The 15,169-nt window shown below is 42.0% G+C and overlaps 1 protein-coding gene across 1 annotated transcript; it reads left to right on the plus strand.

Moving 5' to 3' along the window:
* The first annotated feature begins 750 nt into the window (after window positions 1-750).
* On the plus strand, window positions 751-9,925 carry GUCA1B (guanylate cyclase activator 1B). The gene is made up of 4 exons (XM_039537246.1): window positions 751-1,228; window positions 4,724-4,873; window positions 8,099-8,213; window positions 9,798-9,925. Exons 1-4 carry the CDS (start codon window positions 1,025-1,027, stop codon window positions 9,923-9,925), a joined length of 597 nt encoding a protein of 198 aa, XP_039393180.1. The 5' UTR covers window positions 751-1,024.
* Window positions 9,926-15,169: the final 5,244 nt, after the last annotated feature.

Here is a 15,169-nt window from a genome sequence, read left to right on the forward strand (position 1 = left end):
CTGCTCTATGCAATAAATGGTAGACAGATGGGGAACACACATTAACAGTGAGATGGTTATGGAAAGTGTAAATAGCAGCAGTTGCAACAAAGGGTAAGAAGCAACAAGATGATCATATCCAAGTAATTTCAGTTTAATTTATGCTATATTTCCTATTGGGGTACTATGGGTGGGATTTCCAAAAGACCCCAAGGCTGATGAGTTGACTCAGACGCTTTAAAAATGTTTACCTAAAAGCTCATTTTCACTGGAAAAGGAGCCCCTTTTTTAATTAAAAATGTGCAAAAATGGCACATTTTTCACCAAAATGGACCTGTTTTAGAGTTTTTTTTAAAGTAAAAACACCCCTATTTCTAGTAGTTTCGCTTATCCTTGTGAATATTTCACACACTTGAAGGGAAGCCTAGAGTTTCCATCCCAAAAAATTCATACATGTGTCAGTGATTAGAAACTACTCATTTCTGATTGCTTTATTATTCAAATAATGCACAGAGTCAGGGAGAAGGGGATTATACATCACATATTAGTGGGAATCTCAGTGTTCAAATCCTTAGATTGACATTAGAAATCATTTTGATCCTGCCTGGAGTTTGCTCTTAAATGAGGCACAGCTCTGGAACATGTGAAGGTTTCTGTGACGCATAGTGGGAATCTCCTAATGATCTTAGTTATTCTTATCCAAGTCTGACACCACATGTATTAATTTAACTAAGGGAACCCACTCCAGGATCCTCTAGTGAGGGAATGAGATTGTAGGGGTGAGCAGAGACCACAGAATAGAAGGAAAGAGAAAGAACGAAGAGAAGAAATAAAGCAAAAGCAACACAAGGTGATAAAACAGAAATATACAGTACCCATGAAAGATAGGAAAGAGAAACAAAGACAGGAAATAACCCAAGAAGAAACTGAAGAAAGAAAAAGCAGCTGAAGGAGAAAAAGGAACAATATAAACTAAAGGACATTGACTAAATTTTCCTTTCTTTTTTCTTTCTGTCTTTCTGTCTCTTCTGTTTTTGGGAGCAACATGGGACAACATTTCACCAATGAGGAAGGGGAACAAACAGACATTGATGTTGCTGAGTTGCAGGAATGGTATAAGAAGTTTGTAGTGGAATGTCCCAGCGGGACTCTCTTCATGCATGAATTCAAGCGCTTCTTTGGAGTCCAGGATAACCAGGAAGCAGCAGAGTATATTGAGACTATGTTCAAAGCTTTTGATAAGAATGGGGTAAGTGTCAAAAACCCGCAGTAGTGGTGCTGGTTAAGTCGATCAATCACCAGTCTTCTTTTCCTTCTAAAATTTGGGAATTGTCTTGGCTCATTGCATCCTGTTGTTTGTTTTTTATTAAGTCTGAGACAAAGTTAGTGACAGATCTATCAGGGTTGAGCCCTGGTAGTCCAAGAAGAGGCTCTAGTTCCTCCCATGGTGCAAGGACTAACTAAATGAAAACATCCTCTGGTAGCTGAATCTAAACCATAGGTAACAATTAAGGCCAAAATTTTCTCACTCCGATGCCTAACTATGGATTTAGATGCTTAACTTTAGGCTCTCCCATGTTAGGCAATTTTTCCCAAAGATCCTCACACAGTAGAGCTGGCTAGGGAGATAAATGCCAAAAAGTTATCTTCCTCTCATGGTATAGAGGGAATTGTAGTGAACGAAAGTCTAGTGAGGTTCTGTATTCTGTGAAAGGGAATGAGAGTCTTGTACTGACAGTGCCATGAATGCACAGACTGCAATCCCAGTTTTAGTGAAACATCTGGTGGGTGAAGCTGTCATGTGCAGGAACTCACTTCACTTTGAGCCTACTCTAAAGCCCACCAAAGTCAATAGAAAGATTCCAATTGACTTAATTAGTCTTTGGATCAGGTCCTAAAAGAGATCCCTGTGGTATATAGTTAATATAGAATGAAGGCGCAGCTGGTAGGCCAAAATAACAGGACGAAGTGCTCTTTTTTTCAGTCACTCTGGAGCACCCCCTGGAGCTCACTGATCCAGTGCTGAGATGACTGTTACTGAGCCAGATTCTGCCACTCTTACTCATCCTGATTTGTACTTCACTCTGCAAGCAGCCCCCCTGATTTCACTGGCTCATTTCACTCCCACGGTAACTCATGATGACGACTGATGATTAATTAAGCACCAGAAATGTGCAAGCCACAAAATAAGACAAACTTTATCCTGAAGAGTTACCATGTATCTCATTTCTGTTAACATTAATTATTTGTACTATCATGACAATATTTGGTCTTTGTTAGCGTCCGATGCTCTGAAATGTCATCTCCACGGCTCTCATAGGAAAATTAATAATTCTCTGATATAATTTAAATAATTTTCATAGCTGCTGTTTCCATGAGCAGTGCAAGGTAAGTCCCTAAGTAGTGACGACCGACACATCTTAATAACATCAGCTACGTTATAAACAAGAAAAGCATTTTGGATTGGGAAAAGTGTTCTGTAAGAGCTAGGTATCATTATCAGATGCACAAATAATGATAAACAGGTGGAAGTTAAACAATATATTGATTTAAACCATTCAAGAATTAAGAAGTGGCTTAAATAATTATAACATTCTGGGCCTGATTCTCTGTTGTGTTGTCATTTGCACCTTTGCAAAACGAGTGTGAAATGCTACCATTCCAGTTCAGTAACACTTTATGCCCACTGTGTACTAACTTTGTGTTGGTGAAAATGATTACACAAGGTCAAGGCAATGGAGAAATAGGCTTCTAATTTCAATCTGCTTTGCTAAATATTAACCTTATCAGTTAGTTAGATAGATAGGTAGGTAGATTTTGAAAGGAGTGTAAGGAGTTAAGCAGCCAGCTCCCACTGTGGGACAAAGAGGTGACGGACATCGGCCTTCCATTAGATATAAGAGGGTCCCTATCCTGCTTCCATTTAAATCAGTAGGGTCAAGTCTAGAGAAAGGATAGCAGGGGAGGCCATGAAAGAGACTGACAAATCACATTTGGCTCAGAAATTGGGTTGCTGAAAAGAAGCTTCTTCAAAACCTTAAGCCCAAGTACTGCAACTGCAGCCATGCCGGTGGGCACTTGTGTAACCCCATTGACTTTCAGGGCCTTGCTGTTTACATGAGCAAAAAGGGGTGTTTTTCAATGCAGTTTAATCTCATTAAGATTGTTTCTTAAAGGTGTTAAACTGTGTCTAAATGGGCATTGGGACTGACTAAGTGTCTGTGTGGTTGCCTCTGCATTACTCTAATTTGAAATGATATACATTCAGCAAAGACTGCATTTCCAGACAAACACAGGCCCCTCTCTTGCACATGACAGCACGTGAGTGCCTCATTTAAGTCAATGGAGCTCCAACCAGGGGCAACCGGGGACCTGCACACTAACAGTTGCAGTATCAGGTCATAGAAGTCAGTTTTGCAGTGAGTGCACATATTGCACATACTTCCCATTAGCACTAGCAGGAGAGAAGCGCAGGCATGAATGGAATGAAAAAGGGGATATTTTTAACAACGATGTAATGATCATAATACTCGCAAAATGTTATGAGGGTGAATATAAGGAAATCTTTCTGACATCATAGCCTGCAAAGTATAGACCTTTTGGCCTTCCCATAAAGCACAGGCCCACCAAAACTGTTATGGAATAGCCATAATAAACTGGATGAACATGCTGGGCATTGGCAGGTGATTCCCACTGCCTCAAGAAGTGCACATTTTTGTAGGCCGTCTGAGTATTCTCCTGTGCATCTTCCAATGTCCTGATCACTGGGCATGAGCTGATACATCTGTAAACCTGGTATTACATAGCAGGCCCTGTCTGAGGGCAACCTGCCCTGAGGGGAGACAGTCCTCGGATTTAGTGGTAGGGAATGTGGGGCCAGATCCTCAGCTGGTGTAAACTGGCTTAAGTCTATTGAAGTCAATGTAGCTGCAGCAATTTGCACCAGTTAAAGAGCTAGCTCCAGGTCTGTAGCTTTAGGTATTCATGAAAAGTCACTACGTTCTCCCTTTGAACCTCAGATCTCCATGCAACAGCACATCATGTTATAGACACCAGCTCACAAGTACCTTTGTAGACTGGATCATGGTTTATCTTTATATTGTTAAAAAATCTTCTGTTGTTTGGAAATTCAGATTACTCTGGGCTGATGTCAGTTTCAATCCAGCAGGGTCACAGAAGGTGAAATTCATCCCTGTGCAAAGGCCTATGTGGTACTAAGTCCCAGTTAAAACTCTCAAAGCAGAACTTAAGTGGGGCTTAAGCAGGATTTATGCAAAGCATAGACTCTGGCTGGCCCTCTGCACAGGGGTGAATTTCATCCACTCTGAGCAATTCTAGAGCACACTAAAATAAATGCACATTTTAAACAGCGTTTTTTGTTCCTTATTAAAATAAATAGACCACAGCTTAAAAAATTCTCTATATACAAGACTTGACCTGATTTCTTCCTTGTCTTTTCCCTTCTCACCTAGTTAAACATAGCAGTTGGGGAAGGCTCTGTTTTTTGTTTACGACAGTGAACATCTGAAACCTTCAGATCAGATTCAACAACAGATCCCACTTTGCACAATCAATCAATCAATTGGCTTGAAAGTGCACAGGATTCCTTTAAAAATGTAAGGAAGCAAAGAAATAACCACATAATCAAGAAAATCACCTCAGCATATTTTTCATCCGTGTTTACACAATTGTATTGATCAGGTCTGACTAAGTGTCCCTGTGGTTGCCTCTCTTGTGTCTACAGGATAACACCATTGATTTTCTGGAGTATGTCGCGGCTTTGAATCTTGTCCTTCGAGGAAAATTGGAACACAAGCTGAGATGGACATTTAAAGTGTACGACAAGGATGGGAATGGCTGCATAGACAAACCTGAGCTCTTAGAAATAGTTGATGTAAGTAAGACTTCACTATTACTAACATCTAGAGGACCCAATTGAGACCAGGGGCCCATTATGCTAGGCTCTATATATACATATAGTAAAGGCAGTCTCTTCCTCAAAGAGCTAACAAAATGAGTAGACAAGACAGACAAAGGATGTAAGTAAAGGTTATTATCCCCATGTTACTGATGGGGAAGGGAAGCACAGAGAAATGAAGTGATTTGCTCAAAGAAAGGGAGCCTGTGGCAAAGCCGGGAGAGAACCATCTTCTCTGCCCCAGTTCAATGCCTTAAGCCCAAGATCTAAATCTATCTACTCATTTAAGGTAAAATCACCCTAACAGGGAGGCTCTTTATACCACATACTATTCATGAGCCAAGGGATTAATATCATTAAGCAAGACACCCTTCCCTGCTCAACATAATGACCTGTACTGTTCTCAAGCGAGTTAGCAATTGCAGAAATAATTTGGGATAATGATGAAGCTCTAAGTGAGAATGGTCAGCCTTAGTGACAGGGACTACCACATCCTTTGTGCAATGGCCTGGCGGGCCAGGGAATAAGTTCCATGATCTCCAGATATATGGATCAGTTGCCAACAGACCATACATAAGAGGCCCAGGAAGGCAGGAGGCAGGCACAGTTGCCAGGGAGGACCTGTCCCTGTAACCACCAGTGAATTCCTCATACAACAACATACTCTGGCTGGTGTGGAAGGGGTGAATTTCACCCCCATATTATTTATGAGTCTGGTCAAGGTTTCCTGCCTGAATAGTGAGCAGTAAGGGGAGAGACACACATTAGTGGTAATACTGGGCAGAATCATCCCTGCTGATCCACACTGTGAATTTCTGCTATTTATTCTGCAATTGCTGTTCATACGTACACAGCTGTTGAGGGAGAGCTTGTGGCATAGAGGTTTAGGGCAAAGGGATTGAGTGCCAGGACTCATGCATTCTAGTTCTTGTGTGACCTTGGACAAAACTCTCCATCTCTCTGTGCTGTGGTTACCTGATTTGGATATCATTATACATACCTACTTCACAGGGATATTTGTGAAACCCCTTTGAGATTCTCTGAAAAGACACTGTATCAAAAAAGCTGATCAAAGAAAGGCGAACTCTCTGCAAAAAAAAAATCCCTTTGTTTTGTTGAAAAATCAAAATTTGGAAAAATTTGGCCAGCTCTAATTTACTGATGTCATTGTCACATGTGAAATGAGTATGGAATAAATAATGATCAGGGTGAGGGAGAAGGGTGAATTTTATTCTCTGGTTCTAATTGGAGAGGATAAATTGCTGGGATTAGGCTCATAACTAGAGTCAAGTGAATGCTGCAAAAACAGCATTAATAATATCCATTAGAATCCCCATCAGTGTTCGGTTTGATAAGGTCCCTTTGATGAACATTTGCTTGAATGAGCTTTGTACACACAAGTGGTTGGAAAAAAAGCTGTTTTTTCTTACGTGAGCCAGGTTGCTTGTGCATGAAACAAGGATAATCACTATGCCTTATTCAGTCTTCTCCTGTTTAAAAGTTTTCAGTTACCCAATCAGGGATCAGAAAGATACGATGTGACACAAGTGATCATGATGAATAAAAAAATAGCAAATAGTCACAGTCCCCAGTTCATGGATTCCCTGTAGGCTGAAAATGTATCAGCTGAAATCTTAGAAAAATCTTTCTGAATAATGAATGTGTTCAGAGAAATCAGGACAGTCTAGCTCTTCTTGGCACAGGTTCTCTTTGACAAGGCAGGATCAGCTTTCCTTTGAAAGAATTAAGGTTGCATATCTCTCTGTCTCTCTCTCTCTTTTCATTGTGGCACCTGAGCACTTAACCTCTTCTGGGAACTTCTTCCCAATTCTTAGAGCCCTGCAAATCTGTGGAAATCTGTTTTATATCCACAGATAGCCACATCCGCAAATGTGGATATCCACAGGCCATGTTTGCGGATCATGGATCAGATGCCGAAACAAATTTTGTATCTGCGCAATTCTCTCCTAATCAACCAGGGAAATACTTAGTAGTCACAGAGGGGATTATAATTAGCCAGTATCTTCCTCACTAAAGCCAATTGACCCCTCTTTTGGGATAGGTCATGGGCAGCAGATGTGGTGAGGATCCTTTGATCAGCACCATCAGGGAGGACAGCCCTAATGAAGTTTAGCCATGGTTTTAAGGTCAACACGGAATCAGGCATGGCTGTGTCATGCCTTCACCAATCTCCAGGCTGGCAAGATGCCAGCTGAACACTTCGGCCTCATGAACACAATTGGTGCTGAAGAGGCATTTGTCCCAAGAGCAGCTGGGATGGAGGGGTGAATAGAAAAGACCTGTCTAATTCTAGTGACAGAAAACAGAATAGACCACTTTGTGCTTTCAACTACACCACTCCAAATCTTGAGTAATACCACTGACTCCAATTTGGACCAGATATTTTAACATACTAGTGCATCTGCTCTTAGCCTGAAATTGTACATCTATTTGGGATCTGCTTGGATGAAAGGTGCTACATAAATGCACGGTCATTATTGTTACTGGGGTTTTGCATTTTAGTCATGTTTACAGACTAAAATGCTTCTAGGGGGTTGCATGCAAGAATCTGTTCCTGCTCCCATTGAATTCAGTGGCAAAAACTTCCATGAGAGCAGAATTGGACCCAGAAGAGGAATCAATCCCGAGGATTTAGATTAATTAATTAATTAATCAATAATAACATTTATTCTTACTTTCACTTAATTATTATTATTATTTCCATTCCCCCTCTTTTTTTTCTATTAGCAGAGAAATTTTTTCTGCAGCTGGAGAGTGACAGGGCCAGAAGTAGCACAGTGACTGCCAAAGCTGGCCCCAATATCAGCAACTATCTACACCCCCAAATATATTAGTAATAATACTAATAATGAGATGTGAACAAGCAGTGTAAGCACAGATCTGGGAGGCATGGATGGATGGAGGGATGCACTAGAGTTCTTTCCCCAGATATGCCACTGACATGCTATGTAGCCTTGGGCAAATGGTTTAACTTTTCAGCATGAATTTTCCCATATGTAAAATAGGGACAATAATACTTGCTTACCTAGCTTGCTGGGGATCATTGAGGTTTGATTAATGTTTGTGATAGACACAGACAGACAGCAGGTTCAAAGTGCTAAATGTCATCATTAATAACTCTCTTTCTTTGCCGTTTTGTGCTTGACAACCCTGTTTACTCACAAGCTTCTTTTCTTCCAGTCTATTTACAGGCTGAAGAAAGTGTGTCGGTCGGAAATGGAAGAGAGGACTCCACTGCTCTCCCCCCAGGAAGTCGTGGACAGGATATTTCAGTTAGTGGATGAGAATGGGGACGGTAAGAAATTTACAGCTCATGTTGGATTCATGCTTTGTGAACAGACACCTCTGCTGGCTAGACCAATTTAATCAGCTTTATTGTTGATCACCTAGAAGGAAAATCATCTTATTCATATTAGACATGATGGACCAAGCTCTGATCTCAGTTACATTGGGGTAAATCTTGAAGTAAGTCCTTTAAGGTCAATATCAAGGGGAGGGAGAACATTTCCTGTTATCATAACATAAGGAAACAGGAGTTCAACATGGCAAAGATCTTCTAATCTAGCTAAGTAACTATACCACACCCATCTACATCTCTGGGATCATGAGGTACCCTGCAAAGGCAGAATACAGGGCTCAATCCTGAAACCCTGGAGTAGTCCTTTATAGTGCCATTGAAGTCAGTGGGACCACTCACATCAGTAACGGTTTGCAGGATCAGGTTCAGAGTTCGCCTGAGAAAGGATGTATCAGATATCAAACTATATCAACATTTGATCTTAGTCAAAAGCCCACTCAATGAAGGATAGGCCTGAATATTTTTCTGTCTCTTAGGCCTTGTCTACATAAGGAAATTGACTAGAATAGCTATTTTAGAATATTAGCTATTCTGGAATAACCCCATGTGGACACTGTTCCAAAATAAAAGTGACTTTATTGGAGAGTAATTACTCTGCTTTGGAATAATTCCTCCAGATAAAATCACTTTTATTTAGTGATAGAGAGGCCACACAGAGGCGTTATTCCAGAACAGCAAAATTACACCAGAATAGCGATAGCTGAATAGTTATTCTGAACAGTCAATTTCTCCCATGTAGACAAGGCCTTAGGAAAGGGATCTGATGATAATCTTTGCGTAACTGTGTTGGGGGATGGATTGAAACCTGAAATACCTATAGATTTGGTGATTTTACAGCACCCTGGAAGACAGGTCACATATCGATGAGCAGAGGACTGGTACTGAATTGCTGCCCTCGTTGTTACATTTGCATTTAATGTAGAGAATATTATTTTTGCTTCCTTTTCTCCTCTTCTCTCTGACTTCGAGTATGTCTACACTACAGGGACTACACCAACATAGCTATGGCAGTATAGGTATGCCGGCAAAACCTCATAGGGTGCATCTACACTGCACCCTTCTTTTGGGAGCACGTAGGGTACATACATACGTAGTCCACCTAGCATAGGTAAATATAGCAGTGTAGTTGGTGAGGCATAGCTTAGGTAAGTAAAGACATGCCTGCAGGTTGTGGGTATGTATTCAAGTCCATACCCCACATACTCTCTATTTGCCCAAGCAATGCCTTTCCAGCTACAATGCTACTTTTAGCAGTGTAGTGTCCTGCTGCCTCCTCGCGGCATTTTCTGTCAGTGAGGGAATACCACCTCCCTCCGTGAGGTGTAGCTAGGCTAACAGAAGCATTCTTCCATCTTCCTAGCTGTGTCTACGCTGGGGGTTAGGTTGGCATAGCTACAGTGCTCAGGAGTGTAGATTTTTCACACTCCTGATTAACACAGCTATGTCAACCTAAATTTTAAGTGTAAACCAGGCCTTTCTGTCACACTTTATCAATCTCTATCTTCCCTATTTCTTCTACAGGGCAATTGTCCCTTGATGAGTTCATTGATGGTGCACGGAAAGACAAGTGGGTGATGAAGATGTTACAAATGGACGTAAACCCTGGAGGGTGGATCGTGGAACAGAGAAGGAAAAGTGCTTTGTTTTAATTGACTTCACTATGATCATGATATGAATGAAAATGTGTGATGCCGGGTACACCGGCGGCTATTTCATTTTGAGGGTGAAATCACCAGATGGCAATCGCCTGTCACTCTTAATACAATCTCAGCATCCAAATGAAAACTTCAGATGGCTTGAGAAACCATCTTTCCATATGTCACACCTGTTTGCTGAATAGAGCGTGGAGACCATTGCTGGCAAGCCACTGTAGGGAATAGGCCTCTTTTTGTACAACCCTGCTTGTCAGCTCAGGCTCCTGGTTGCACCCAAAGGAACTAACGTCTGATAGTATCCTGCCACGGCTGGTATTCTGAGCAGTGTTTGTTACTGAGACTGCCCCAGGGGATTGGGAAAGGAGTGTTCTTGATGCAAGGGAATTGCTTTCATTGTAGATCAGTGTGTCTGTCAACATGTCTGCAGAGAGGTGAAAATATTGGAAAACAACTACCAAAAATAAGTGCTTTGATAACAGACTTTGTTCACTCAAGAAGTCTGTTATGATGCCTAATACGTGTGTGAATGAGGGGTGGATGTATTTCATAAACTACAATAAGCTCTCTGGGACAGGGACTATCTTTTTGTTCTGTGTCTGTACAACACCTGCCACCAAGGGGTCCTAGTCTGTGGCTGGGGCTCCTAGGCATTCTGGCAGTACAAACTACTCATTGTAATAAGTGCATTGCTACTAAACTAAAATCATTAGACATCAGTATATCAGCATCACAAATGCAAATTACATTCCACCCCGTGAGACAATGTTATGTTCTAAATTTCTGTGCTGGTAGCCAAAACGGTATGTATACAGAGCACAGGAAAATATACCGTAGAGAACAATAGTATACTGGCTGGGCAGATGGAGTACAGGCCTTTTCCGTCTCTCGTTTCTATCTGCCAAATCCTACTCTCTGCATCGAGCCAGGGGGTGTTGGTTGTGATAGGATCTGTGTGAAAATAAAATCTCCAGATTATGGAGTAGCAGTAGAAAGTGCAGTACTACTCTACTGCAGGATTTAGATGCTGGGTTGACATAATTAGAGGTCCTCTTCTTTTTGAGCCTCTGTTTTCTTATCGAGTCATTACTGTCAGGCAGATTTCTCCACATTGTGGATCTATTCTGAACTCATTCAGCTTGCAGATCTTTCGCTGCCATTGAGAGGTGGTTTGTGTCTGGAGTGAGTGTGTATGGCAGGGCAGAATTTTGCTCATTAATTTTCACATTAACCAGAGCACCAGCATTTGTCTGTAATGAGTGCTGGTAGAATGAAACAAAAATGATCTATGACTATCCTAAGGGATAAGCATGGTGTGAGTTTACTCCAGAGTTACTAAGCCAGTTATACACCACAAATAGTGAATAGCTGATAGAGAAAATAATTTGTAGGCATCCTCTAGCCTGAGATTTGTTATATTTACAAATAACAACCATATCTGCAGAGTGCAGGTTGGATAATGGACAGGAAAAAAGGGACAAATGTATTGAATAGTTTATTTGCAATCAAAAAATTAAACCAGGAAAAAATATGACTGAATATACTAGACTTGTATTTTTTTTCCCTTTGAAGCAGTAGGTCTAATTATATCTATGGGAGATTTGCAATCACTTTTCATTTTTCTGTGGCCTTTTACTGAAATGTCCTTGCTTCTCATTAGTTTACTGGTTTGTTCTTTTATGGCTTTATGGATTTTTTTAAATGTAGGGAAATAGGGGGAAAACAGAATAAGATTCATATTGTGCTGCAGCTCATGTTTAAAACATGAATCCATACATGTTGGTCTATTTTTTAAATAGACTTTATAAGAGTGTGTTCCAGATATTTCCATAGCACAGAAAAGAAGTGGTGTTTTTCATTTCTAAGTAAAAGCTATACTTTGGGTTATACAGTGGCTGCTCTGAAAACATCATTCTAGTTTCAGAGTTATTACCAATTCCAGAGATATTCCCTACACTTAAAACGAAGAATACCACGACAGCCTATGGATTAGTTGTAAACATTCTATAAATCCTGGACCACGTTCTCAGATAGCATAAGATAGCGTAGCTCTATTGATTTCAGTTCTGCGATGAGTTATACCAGCTGGGGAGCTTCCCATAAAGCAGGGTTAGAGATGATCAGCCAAATTCAGAAGAGACACAGAGAATGGCCTAAATTATATGTCCTTAGACTCCTTCCACTTATATAGCTCTATTCATACCCAGTCTACTGATAGATGTTCCATGGAGCCCGATTCTCCATTGCCTTGCGCCTTGTGTAGTCATTTACTCAAGATCAGATTTTGAACTCTCACAGGTTTCATACGCATATAACTGCTTGACTTAATTGGTGTTAGTCCTGCTTTACACTGGTGTAAGGGCCTGAGCCAAAGCTCATTGAAATCAATCCAGAATTTACACCTTCATAGTAGGAATTCCGGGAAATTCCAGGTTCTAAACCCACCTAACACAACTTGACAATCGCTTTTCCACTCCATATTTCATTTTTTTTTCAGGTTTACATGTGGCTGATATTTTAGTTTCTCATTACATACTAGAAGCTTCCATATGCCGGTCAGCCAATCAGATTGTGGAGAAAGAAAGATGGTTGAAATCCCCCATCCCCATTCAAATAACTTGTATGCTGGTGGGCTATTACAGTGAGAGTTTGTATAGAATCATTGTTAGAGTTTTGTAACATTTGAATTGAATAAAGAAGATTTATTTATTAAAATAGTGAGTTTTCTTTCTATGTTCTACCTTTTCTCATTTCCCTTCAGATTGACGTGGTGGCCCAGGGTATAAGGCAGAGCAATGGGGTGAAATTAGCAAGATGAGTCTCAGGAGCAACCTTCTAAGAGAAATCTTTTAGGGTATGAAATAATGAATGTGGGAAGGGGTGGGGCTCACATTGCTTGGGTCTTCTATAACTAGACAGGATCAGGCAGAAAAAATATTCAGTAGGGGCAGGGCTGATACAAGGATGTTTCGCGCCCTAGGCGAAACTTCCACCTTGCGCCCCCCCCCCCGTACCGCTGCCCTGAGGTGCCCCCCCGTGGCATCTCCACCCCTCTGCCCTGAGGCTCCCCCCTTGCGGCAGCTCCCCACCCCCTGCCCCAGCTCACCCTGCTCCGCGCATGAGCACAAGCACCCCGAGCATGCCGTCCCTGCTTCATTTCTCCCACCTCCCAGGCTTGCGGTGCCTAAGCTGATTGGCGCCGCAAGCCTGGGAGGCGGGAGAAGTGAAGCAGCCACAGCGTGCTCAGGGAGGAGGTGGGGCAGGGGTGAGCTGGGGTGGGGAGTTCCCCTGCATGCCGCCCCCTCCCCTTACTTGCTGCAGGCGGCCCTCTCCATGCTCCCCTGCCCCAGCGCCCTCCGCCTAAATGCCGGTGGCAACCGGGGCAGCCGAAGATCCGGCCACCATGGTCGCTGCTGAAGAAAATGGCGCCCCCCAAACCCCTAGGTCGCCTAAATGGTTGCACCGGCCCTGAGTAGGGGTTGACCCTGCAGTTACAAGGAGATAGGCTAGTGACTTAATAGGTCTCTTCCACTGTCCTGTAGCTAATAGGATGCCCATGATATAAGTATTTCTCTTCCAGATTGGATTTGATATAGCAGCACTCACAAAATCATGCACCACATGAGATGCGGATGTGATGGCCACCATCTTGGGCATTGAACCAGTGACCTCAGCTGGAGCTGTATAGCTGTACCTCTGTGGAGCAGGTACAGAGAAGGGCCACATAACACATGCTCACCAGAGGGCTACACAAGGACCTGTAACACAGAATTATTGAAGATGACAGTGGCAGTTTCTCCAACAGCAGCAGCATATATAAAGAGCCAGATTTCTTGCTGAGATCAGCCCAGACAGCAGGGGGTTAACTCCCAGGTGAAACCAGGAGGCAAGCCCAGCTCAGCCAGAAGGCCGTCCTCAGATGACTCTCCCTGCTGCCCATAGCACTTGGTCTTATTTAATTGCTCATTGTTTGTCAAAGGTAAAGGCGAAGTATTTTTAGGTAGCTGACCACTGTCCTTTGTGAAGGGGCTAACCTGAAAGCAGCAAACTCATATGGCAGAAGCAAAGGCCCACCGTTAAATCATTGACTTAATCAGATGAATGAGCTCTGGATTGTGGCTGTATTAGTTATGAAGGTATACACCACAGTCAGATTCAAGTAAGTATATTTTACTGACTGAATAAGTGGAGCATGTGCGCTAGGAGCAGTAAGGTCCCACTCAAATGAAGGCACAAGGTAGCAGATCCAAAATCAAGGTCAAACATAGCTCTGAAGGAAGCAGGTTCCACTTCACTGAGTTCAGCGGAATTACACTGACTCAGTCTAGGGTTGTATTTGGCCACTAATGTTTACAAATCTTACTGGTGGTTTTTTTTTTTTAATTAATGTCCTTTAAACTAACTTTGCTACCACAATAGTGAAATGATTTTTAATGGGGTGATGGAAACAGCTGTGTGGCAGGCACTGTTGCATGTGTGACCAAATGTTGGTTTCTGCAATTTACAGCCAGTGGGTTGGGTGGTGGGCTATTTTAATTAGATGGCTCCTCTTATCAAATTACAAAACACGGAGTGCTGTGTATTATTCCTTCTGTAACTTCTGGTGCAAAGCCTTTGCTAAGAATGGCAGCTGAGGACACGGGGAAGAAGAGCTGGTTAGACTTTTAAAAAGTCCCTAAATGTAAATTCTGGATAAAAAAAAAGAAATAATGGAGCCAATTTTTTCACTCTGTTACACTGGCATAAATCTGGCATAATGTAGTGAGGAATCGGCCCCAATCTCTCTCTCCCTCTCTCTCTGTGTCATCAATGGCATTGTCATTTTCTGTCAAAAATATCATACTGGAACTGTAGTCCCCCTGCTAAGTCTATAAGCACTAAATGCTTTGATCTCCTCTCAAACTCAGTTTGACCTCTGTGTTGGCTCTTGCTGTCAGCTACTGTATTAATCCATTTTCCAGACTTACTGCCTAGATGAAATTGGATTTGCCTGATCCGATTTCTTATTGGCCTAAATTGGGAAATTGGAGGATGGGTATTGAGACTTGCTAAAGACAAATGCCATCTGATTCTCTGAGCTGATCAGCGTTGGCTCCCATTCTTGATGTTCACCAAAGTTAGACAGGCCTGAAGGTGAAATAATGAGGTTAGAAAGCTGAAGTCTTCGCTGCTGCAGAGATAGGCTGTGTGGGAGATGCGACAGAGAATGGTAGCCGGGAAGAGTTATCTTGCTCTGAAGTA

This window comes from Mauremys reevesii, linkage group 4 (genome assembly GCF_016161935.1).
Source record: "Mauremys reevesii isolate NIE-2019 linkage group 4, ASM1616193v1, whole genome shotgun sequence".
In the NCBI taxonomy this organism is placed as follows: domain Eukaryota; kingdom Metazoa; phylum Chordata; order Testudines; family Geoemydidae; genus Mauremys; species Mauremys reevesii.

Bases quoted from the DNA above. Each gene is read 5' to 3' on its own strand.
- GUCA1B (XM_039537246.1), top strand. From the start codon at position 1,025: ATGGGACAACATTTCACCAATGAGGAAGGGGAACAAACAGACATTGAT. The intron at 1,229-4,723 runs GTAAGTGTCAAA...TTGTGTCTACAG, and splicing joins AAGCTTTTGATAAGAATGGG to GATAACACCATTGATTTTCT. The intron at 4,874-8,098 runs GTAAGTAAGACT...CTTTTCTTCCAG, and splicing joins AGCTCTTAGAAATAGTTGAT to TCTATTTACAGGCTGAAGAA.